Source organism: Choristoneura fumiferana, chromosome 3 (genome assembly GCF_025370935.1).
Source record: "Choristoneura fumiferana chromosome 3, NRCan_CFum_1, whole genome shotgun sequence".
Lineage (NCBI taxonomy): Eukaryota > Metazoa > Arthropoda > Insecta > Lepidoptera > Tortricidae > Choristoneura > Choristoneura fumiferana.
In genome coordinates this window covers 13971035-13981374 of record NC_133474.1, presented here as the reverse complement: position 1 = coordinate 13981374, position 10340 = coordinate 13971035, and the positions used below count along the sequence as shown (strand labels likewise).

General features: G+C 35.1%; 1 protein-coding gene across 3 annotated transcripts in view; it reads left to right on the top strand.

Moving 5' to 3' along the window:
* Positions 1-9203, top strand: part of LOC141426670 (uncharacterized) — a 19199-nt gene extending 9996 nt beyond the window's left edge. For 2 of the 3 annotated variants that reach the window (XM_074085758.1, XM_074085760.1), the window contains exon 2: positions 6826-9203. In XM_074085758.1, coding sequence (XP_073941859.1) covers positions 6897-8909 — 2013 coding nt within the window. In that variant the 5' untranslated portion in view covers positions 6826-6896 and the 3' untranslated portion in view covers positions 8910-9203. Of the gene's footprint in view, positions 1-5792; positions 5955-6825 lie in introns of those variants that run through there. The other variant, XM_074085759.1, reaches the window with a different exon arrangement.
* Positions 9204-10340: the final 1137 nt, after the last annotated feature.

Genomic DNA, 10340 nt, shown 5'->3' with positions numbered 1-10340 from the left:
ACGTTTTTCATAATGTTCAAAATATATACCATACATAGTGCCAAAGTTCATGTTCATCATCATCTGCAGTCTATTTACGTTGTATTTAGATGTTAAATTCTGAAAAATTTAGGACTACAAAACAGTGTCGACGGAGCTCCGCTTCGCGGAGCTTCTATTCAGCGTGGTTAAGGCGATCGCGCCTGGACGAAACTCTTACCTAACCTAACCTATAAGATGCCGACTGATCGGTGGCTGTGTTGTCTAACAATACCTTGCATTTTAAACTAAAGTCTGATCATTAATTGAATAGAAACTTTAGGTGCGACGACGAGCGTAGCGAGGAGGAGCGTGTTAGGTTCAACTATGACCAAATCAAGCACGAGCTGAGCGAGCGAAGTGAGCGTGCCGCGGCAGCGGCCGGCGAGTGCCAGTATTGTATTATATGCATTTTTCTTTGTGAAATGTCAGTGTCTATTATGTATTTCAACCATTAGAAAACATACTATATAGATATTGATTGATATTTCATTTTTCATTTTTTTACTTTGATTTTTTTTTTATACATTTGATGTATTTTGAATATGACTAAAACCATTATGCATTGTAACTATTATAAATTTTGACCAATATGCCTTTCAAGCTTATGCGTTTAGAACTTATGTCACATAACTTTATATATTTTGATGCATTATATTTTATGATTTTCGGTATTTCAACTGTATATATTTCAGCCGATATGTATTTTAAATTTATACACTATAATACGTACGTTAAAATGACTGACTAGCTTAGCTTTAATTCAATCGGATGTTATGTTGCATCGCACAATATATTGTGCAGACGATTTTTTTAAATATGTCACTCAAAAATGCCATTTTAAAGTGATAAAGTCTGTGCGTTGCATTTCTACGAATGGATTGAATAAGTGAATGAAAGTATTACAGCTCAAATGAAATATCCAACTAGTTAAAAATTTAACTAGACACGCGGTGGCGTATCAAGCCTAGTTCAAGCTAACAGAATTGGCGAGCAGCGCCATGTGCACTTTTGACCCCCTCATAACTCAAAAACTATTTCACATAAACATTTCTAATTTGGCTCATTTATTGAGACTTGTGAGATACATAATAATATGTGGTCCAAATTTCATAAACACACCTCAAACGGTTATTTAGATATTAACATCCAAAATCGTCATTTTTATCACTGACTCACCTCTAACCCAGTTCCAGATGACCTAGAAAGAGAAAGTTCAAAACTGGCATCTAGATAGGTAGTTGGGTGAATAAATCAGAAACTAGTAAAATCATTTTATTATAATTTTTAAATTAAATTATTTCTGTACAAAAAGTAATGATATCCCATCAAAACATTAAACCAATGTGAAATGAGAGCCAAGTTCAATAGTACGATAAAATTGCTTTGATTATTGACTTTAACGATAAAAGAAGTGAGATCTAAATGGGTGCCATGTAAGTCAACTTAAAATATTTTATAACAAGTTGAAATATCATTTCTTATTATAACTTAGGATAATATATTGAAGCCTCAGGTCGAACTTGGCTAGTTTTCATATACGAATTATATTATAGCCCTCGCAAGTTGTAAGTTCTTATTTTATTCTTCCGAAAATTTGGCTTGCTGGTAGAAACTAGTCATCAAACATAGGGATCTTCCATGACTGTTTTAGTAGGTACTTAATAATAATTCTTATATGAGAACTAGCCAAGTCCGGCCTTAGGCTTCAATATATTATCCTAAGTTATAAGAAGAAATGATATTTTAAGTTGTTATAAAATATTTTATATTGTTATAAATAAATTTCAGGACTAACGATTGCACCCATTTAGATCTCACTTTTTTTTGTCGTTAAAGTCAACAACCAAGGCATTTATCATAATATTGAACTTGGCTCGCATTTCACATTTATATGTTTTGATTGGATTTATTTAACACAAATTATAATATAATAAAATACAAGGGTTTACTTACATGCATCGTTGCTTAAATGCAAAAAGGCCATAAATAAAAAAATTTTTTTCTATCGCAATAATTGCACTTTAAATGCTATTTCACATGAAATTATTACAATTTTTTTTATTTGTGACCCTTTTATATTTAAGCAGCTACATATGAAAAAAAGACGGAACAGCGCGCGATAACCGAATTCCACGCGGGCGAAGCCGCGGGCAAAAGCTAGTACCATATAAATTGATTCCGTGGTTTAGGCGTGAAGAGGTAATGGACCGACGGAAATGCTTTCGCATATTTATGTTATTAGTAGGGGTTGTTGTTATAGTTAGGAGAAGACTACTAATTATTAGTAAGTTTATAATTTTCACCTAAATGTAGAAATGGCTAATTCTTTATCCATAGTAAACTATTTATTATGATACTATGGTGTAGGAGCTTCAAAACAGTTTTTGGATTACCACCCACCAATACTTGATAACTAAGGCTAGAGTTCAGTAAATCAATATCAAGGTCATGCGGTCCGCTATTGTTTCTGGATCCTTTTGATATCACAAAATGTCAGGTGCCGCAAACCATGCTATAAATTTACTGACCCGTATTATAGAATGCATCCTGTGCTGGGCAGGGCACTGGAGCAGCCGACCCGTGACTTATTGAAAGGCTGTATATCTGCGCCCGTGGCGCCGTTAGTCGAGCTCCGCTGGGCTGGATATTATTATCATAGACCGTATCGATCAGCCGCTACTCCCCCTTCCTCCCCTCGCTCTGCCAACGACGACGTCATCGTCGCCTCGTGTCCAAAACGATGACGTCATGAATTCATGACGACATGAAATTTGATGACGACATCAAGTTTGGCGCATGCGTGTTCTCTTATTGGTTCCGGATAATTCTGTCTAAATAAAGCCTCTAATAGGCCTCTAATTCTACATCCGAAATTGTACTTACACCCGTATCAATTAAGCGTAGGCGGTTCAGTATAACTAACTAGGTAAGTTGATGGCTAGAGTAAGAAATTATACGCAGGGCCTACGCCTGAAATAAACAACCTTTCGGTATTTTGATTTAAGGTTAAAAATTCTTTACTTTATATTTATTTAAGTTTGGATTTGATTGTTTATTCAGTGAAATTAGAGCTATAAGAAAATATACGCAGATTAGTATTGAGTCGTAATTGATGAAGAAAGAGAATATTTTTTCAGTGGTTATTTCTGTACTATAACGGAATATTGGTACTATTTATTGGGCAAAAACATAAGACATTAGTGACAGTTTAATTTTAATCGTCCCTTTTTCTATTTGCTTAGGTACGAGGGACTTAATGTTTTTAATTCGAGTTTTACTCTCATTTTAGGTGTATTTTTAACTGACTTTAAAAAAGGAGGTTATCAATTCGGTTGTATTTTTTTATGTTTGTTACCTCAGAACTGTCACTGTTACTAGTCTGAAGTCGGTCAGTGCCTCAGCACGAGCCAGCAGGAGTGGACCTATAGTAAATCTACCTCACCTACGCACTAAATGTTGGGCTTCAATCACTCCTGCTGGCTCGAGCTGAGGCACCGACCGACTTCAGACTGGTAGAAAAATATTTTCATGATTTTTTATAGTCGGTTCAATTTTTTGTTATAAAATTTTTTTGATTATAAAAATAGACGCTTAAATAATTAAATGAATTTGACAAAATGTGTAAAAAAGGGCAAAAAATGGCGCACGCTAGGAATGAGGACTTCATTCGATTGTATGCAGAAGGTCACTGAGAACTTTTTTTTTTAAAAGAGAGGGATTAGGCAGTAGTTCCCAGGTGGGCCCATAGCGGATTGAGAACTTCACATATAATTCTTCTTCCATTGAATTGCTTTGCAGGTGTATACAAGCTTCATCATGTTGTTTTCGTTTACCGAAAAGCTCATAAATTTCAAGTATAATTTTCGCTCACATTTTTTGAAAAATTTGGAGATATTTGTCCAGGTCCGGGTTCGAACCCACGACATAGAGGCTCAAAACATATCCAAAATAAGTTATTAGAATTTTCAGTATTGTGTTATGATGCGAGTGCGCATCGGTAACCGTAAAATTTATTATCCGCTCAATTAATTAATTGGTTAGTACACTAGGTCACGGCCTACGCATTGTAAAACTTTATATGTAGACGATATAATAGTATGCCATAGGTTCGTAAATTAATGCCAATTAGAGGTTGCTCAGGTTATAGTAATTAATAATCATTTAACAATCTTGAATACCTTCTAATTAAACAATCTCAATATATGCATTTATTGCACGAACTAAGTGTTAAGTATCACCGAGTAATTTATACCCTATTTATATAAAGGGTTGAAAAAATTATGAGCCCAGGAGGAAAACTGCCTTAAATCCTTTATTTAGCTCATTTTACTATAAGGAAACTATCTTTTATTTTTAAAAAGTAGCAAACTGGCTGTAGGTACATATTTTTTTTCCAGCGGACTAATATTATATTATGTAACTAGTATTATTTAATATTGGGTTGGTTTATCAACGACCTTAAGTTTCCGAGACTTGACACCTGGTATTTTTTTTCATAGGCTAAATATTTCACTTTCACTAAGGAATCCCTGAATCTACCAAATCCATCGTCAACCCACACTACAGTTTAGACGTGCAAAAAAAATCATCTTCACTTTAAGTACAACTTAGGTTATAGGTGTACTCACCTAGGAAGGAGGGGATTTTACAAAAAAATATTCTTCCACTTTGTTGGCGTGATTGTTATGCACCCTATAAGACACCTATGCTAAATTATAGCTTTATAGACTACCTAGTATCTACTGAATCTCTGATGTAAGCCGCAGTCTGTCTGAAATATAGGGATATTGTGAAACTCTTAATATTTTGTATTATGCTATTGTGACAAATCCTTACATGTAGGATCATTTTGTTGTCCGTCTGTCTGTTAAGTTTGGACACTTGCAAGCAAATAAAAACTTACTATTTGACCTAGAACCAAGAAGCTTGGCAAGGAGAAAAGTACTCAGTACTAGTAAAGGAAAAATCCGTAGATCACTAATTTTTCGTATTATAATATAATCTCTAATATATAAAATTCTCCTGTTTGTGACCAAACTGCTCCGAAACGGCTAGACCGATTCTTATGAAGTTTTTTGTGTATATTCGGTAGGTCTGAGAATAGGACGTAAAGTATTTTTCATGCTTCTACGCGGACGGAGTTGCGGGCAACAGCTAGTTATAAAATATATTTTGAAATTGTTAGTTACATACCTACGGGTCCCGAAATCAACTCGCTTCCAGTTTATTTTTTTTGCTTACTTTAACCGTTTTCTGAAAGGTTAACTCTACAATTAATTTTTTTCTTTCTCTGGCACGTGGGGATCATAAATTATCGTGTTGCAAGCAGATCCCTTTTTCATTTTTCCATCATCCAAATTACATATTTCCATCTTATTGTAAGGTATTTAATAGGTACCTATTAGTCTAAATGCAAGTATGCACATAGTCAAGTGTAAAAATGTGAACTTACTCAAAGTTTCAAAAATAAGTACCACAGACTCTTATTCCGACGCAATAAGGCCGTAGTAACTTATTTTTGAGTGGTTCGAATATAGATACTTATTTTTGCACTTGGCTGTACCTACCTATCTTATAAATAAAGAGTGAAATAAAACAACCAGGAAAACAATAATGCCGCAATAATTTGATGCTTTGAAACCGGTTTACTATGACATCTTACGTTTTGTTTGCCAAACGTAACGTGCGTACACACCCTCAGTTTGTGCTGGATGTTCCCAGTTAAGCGTTTCCTTAACCCACCAATAGATGTCGCTACTAACCTCCCGTCTTTCGGCAATATGGCGAAGCACGGATATACGCGCCTGGCACGTTTTGTCGGCGCACATCGCACCGACTTTAATTCTAAAAAATAACAATGAAGTATTTTATAAATAAGTATTGGAGGCCTAATATTAGTGATAACTAGTGCAAAGATGAAACATCACCGTAAGGTATGCATAACAATTTCTTCGTTTACCGTGATTTATTATTAAATTATCACATATCACGACCCTCAAAAGTATTGATTGCGTGTGAAATGGCATATATTCACGTTCACCTAGCTTTCTCTTTACATGCGGGCGTCAACATTTCAATATTGGTCTTCTGGTTCCTCAAATTGTATGGGTTATGCAATATGTAACCGAGTCTAGTATTAGCACCTTGGTTTAACCATTTGACGCATTCAATACTGCACCGGCGTCACTGCGTTGCTTAGCAACGGCGTTCTATTCACCCCATGTCATTTCTCCATGTTAGGTTATACGGCTGTAGAGCGATGTTTTTTGTGATAATTTACCACTAATTCACTTAAAAATGAAGAGTATAATGACGTGAAAATTAAATAATAACGAAATATATTTTTTATTCGGAGATTAGAAAAAGTAAAGTAATATTGTGATTTCATTAGCGAGGAGATATATGCTAATGTGACAATTATTGTGACATGACCTGACTTTCAGAACGTAACGCCTAACATGTGATGTGCTCTGTCTATTTCATTTATAAGGCTTCTATACATGTGCAATTGTGCAGTGCGTGGAAATTTTTGAGATACTTTCGTTTCTAAATGGATCGAACAATTTCGTGTATGGGTGTCACTTTTATGTACTTAGATGGTTCAGCGCTCAACGTTGTGTCTATTTTAGGTTTCCATGCACTGTACAAGTGTTTAGAGGTGAAGCTACAACGTTTGTCTTATCGAATATTACACAATAATGTCTTTTTATTCTTAAAGTAAAGTAGTTTTGTACAAGAATAATAGTATGCCAGTCAATCTCACTATTCCAACACAAAACTTAATTCCATTTTCTTACTTTACAGGTACTGCCATCCTACTCCTCGGATGATGGTCCACTATAAAGGTATAAATTAGTACAACGAGTAAGGCAAAAATGGATCCAATATTGGAAAATGAATCTGCGACGGCAGATTCTTCTCCTAAATTTGGCAAGTCAAAACATAAAAAGAAAAAGCCGGATGTTCAAAAAGATAACCAGACCATCGTAGGAGAAAAAAAGAAGTTTGTGGTGACTAAATTATCAACAAACGATGATAAAGATATTCCGTCTACATCCGTTGCCCAAAATGTGCATACTGTCCACTTTGGTACACGTGGAGTGGAATCTCAAAGGCCACACGTTAGATCAATTTTTAAAGAAAAACCTGCAGATACATCGAGATCGTCCAGTGCTGAAAGAGAAGCACCAGCAGATGTCAAAGGCTATGAAACCTTCCATGGAACGACATCAAGCCCGCGGAGCTCTATATTCGATATTTTTAGACTCAGAAGGAAAAGTGATTCTAAAAAACATCAATCCTTGATTCATAATGTTAAAGCAGCATTAGGAACAAGTTCAAAGTCAACAGAAACGCCTGAAACTCCCAAAGATGAGTCTAATGCAGAGGATTCAAAAGAATCTCATAAGAAATATTATCATACTGTAACAGGAGCTTCCTCAAGAAAGTCTAGTCCCATTACAAGAGTAATGGATATATTTTGGAGGAAACCACATGTTGAAGCTAACCAGCCGGTTTCAGACCCTGCAAAAAAGAACAAAAATACTGATAAGAAACCTCGCCGATCTTCCATCGGCACTACTTCACCCACTTATCATAAGAACTCATATGCCTCTTTAGATCCTTCACAAGCTAAGCAATTGTTTAGAGAAGTTCGGGGACTTCCAAAGTTTGACCCATATTTATCAATAGTTCAAATATCTTTAGGTGGTAGAGACAAGACGAGGCTGTTGCTAAACTTTTTTAAATACCATAAATGTTACGAGATATTACCTAAATCAGCTAAAGTTATAATTTTTGATACACAATTTTTGGTAAAAAAAACATTTCCAACGCTTATCTCCCACGGGATACGGTCGGCCCCACTATGGGATGCTAATAAAAAAGAGCTTGTTGGTATGATAACTGTTACTGACTTTATAAGAATATTACTGCATCTTGAAAGTGAAAATTTACCTGTAGAAGAATTAGAAAAACATTCGCTTCACAGTTGGAAAAAGATATTGCGCCCGACTCGAAAGCCTTTATGCATCGTAGGACCTGATCAATCTCTACATGAGGCCATAAATATGCTCAGCAAAAATCGTGTTCATCGGCTTTTGCTCATTGATCCGCTTAATGGCGATGTTTTGTACATACTGTCACATAAAAGAATCTTGAGATTCCTGTTCGTGTATTTGAACGAATTCCCAGAACTAACTTTTTTCCACAAAGCATTAACAGAACTGAAAATCGGTACATTCGATGAAATTGTATCTGTGACCGATAATACTAGTATTAAAGCAGCATTTCAGTTACTTTTAGATAAAGATATATCTGCTTTGCCTGTTTTAGATGAAGAAGGCAAGTTAATTGATGTTTATGCTAAATGTGAAGTATTGAATTTAGTTAGTGAAAAGCTCTATTCAGATTTGTCTCTGACAATAGGTGAGGTAAGGAACAAAAAGAAAGACTGGGAAGAAAAATTACAGAAATGTCGATCGAGTATTTCTTTATACGAGGCCTTAGAAGTCATAGTTAGGACAGAGAGTCATCGATTATTGCTAGTGAATAAGGAAAATAGACTAATAGGAATTGTTTCGTTGTCAGATATTTTAGTATATTTAAATAGAATAATTCCAACAGAGAAAAAAGTTTCGTCGCTTCAAGAAATATTTAGACCACTAGAGGAAAATAAAGTAGATGAATCAGCAAAGGAAACTGAAAACGAAGTTATATCAATTCCGGTACCGAATTTTAATCGGCATCCGCTGGCGGAAGCTGATGAAGGTACGTCTGAAGTACCAAATGGCGATGATAAGGAAGTTGACGAAACCACAGTCTTAGATAGCGAAATTTTGACGGATAGTGGAGTAGATGTCAAAGTGGAAGAGCTAAGTACAAATTAATTATGTTTCATTATGCACAGCCTCGTCTAATAACTACCAACTTTATAAATTGTTAATAAATATTCTTATTAAATGACGGAAATATAAGAACACATATTATTCCAAAGAAAATGTGATAGGTGAAACCGCCGAATCAGTGTATTAATCTCATAGATCGCTTTATGCTTGTAATAAATTATAATAATGTAATTTAACTTCGTAATCGTTAATAGTCGCATCAAATACCACGTGATTGCCTTAATCATTATTTAATTCATTATTAACATTGCTGAATTCAATAAAATATTTTAGCAATTCTGAATTTGATTTACACTGCAATCACATTTCATTGATTCCTGTCAGTTAACATTTTTCGTATTAAAACTTTTCCCTATTTTTACTCGACTACGGCAAAGCCAAAGGAAGAGTAATGATTTTAGCAGTCTATGTATGTTTGTATTTTTACGTACCTATGTTCCAACGTAGCATCTAGACTACTCGTCCGATTTTAATAAATAAGGTGTCAATGGATTCGTTATTATGCTCCGGGTGACATAGGATACCTTTTTATATAAAAAAATATAATGGTCTGATTTTACGTAAAAAAAACCGAGTGATTGAAAAATTTTTTTTAGCGTAAGCTGACGTGTGTGGCATTATTAGATAGGTCTTTCAAAATGATCTGGAGGTTTCTTAGTAGGTTTTTGGTTTAAGACAAGGGTTGAGGAGCTACGAGATCCGAAAGTCGTCAAAATTGTATTAGGTATAGATAAAAGTACAGTTACAAAGTTATCTGATATCAATTTAAATTGAGCGGCAACACTACATTAGTTTGGTAGCAATAAACAGTTAATAAACCATCATACAATTCCAAATCCCAACAGATTTTAGTAAAAATTCCTTTCTTTATGCATGCTACTTTTAGTTCACTAGTTTTTCACTGGATGTCGCTCTCAGGTGCAGTCCCCATTCATACCTCGCTTTAAGCAGAGTAAGGTCATTGGAGGGTTTACTTATCAGAGATCTGAATCCTCTTCAACTCCGTCTAACTCTAAATACGACGCCAGAAACGTGGAATAGGAGCATGGTTTAGTTGTTCGTCAAGAAGGGTGAACAGACGCATCTCGTTGTTCAGTCAAGTTTATAAGCTGTTTTTCAGGGTTATTGTAAATCATGTCATACGCAGACTCGATGAGTTTCAACCACCCGAACAAGCCGGGTTCAAAGTCAAAGTCAAAGTGAAAATATCTTTATTCAATTTAGGCTAAAACAAGCACTTATAAATGTCAAAAAAAATCTACCACCGGTTCGGAAAAACCTCTGTTGAGAACTCAACGAGGTATATTTTTTTAAACAGAGTTCCAAAAAGGCTACACGGTAAGTCATATAGAACACCGAAGAGTATAACTTGCCGATATTTCTAGCGTTTGTGGACTACGAGAAAGCCTTTGA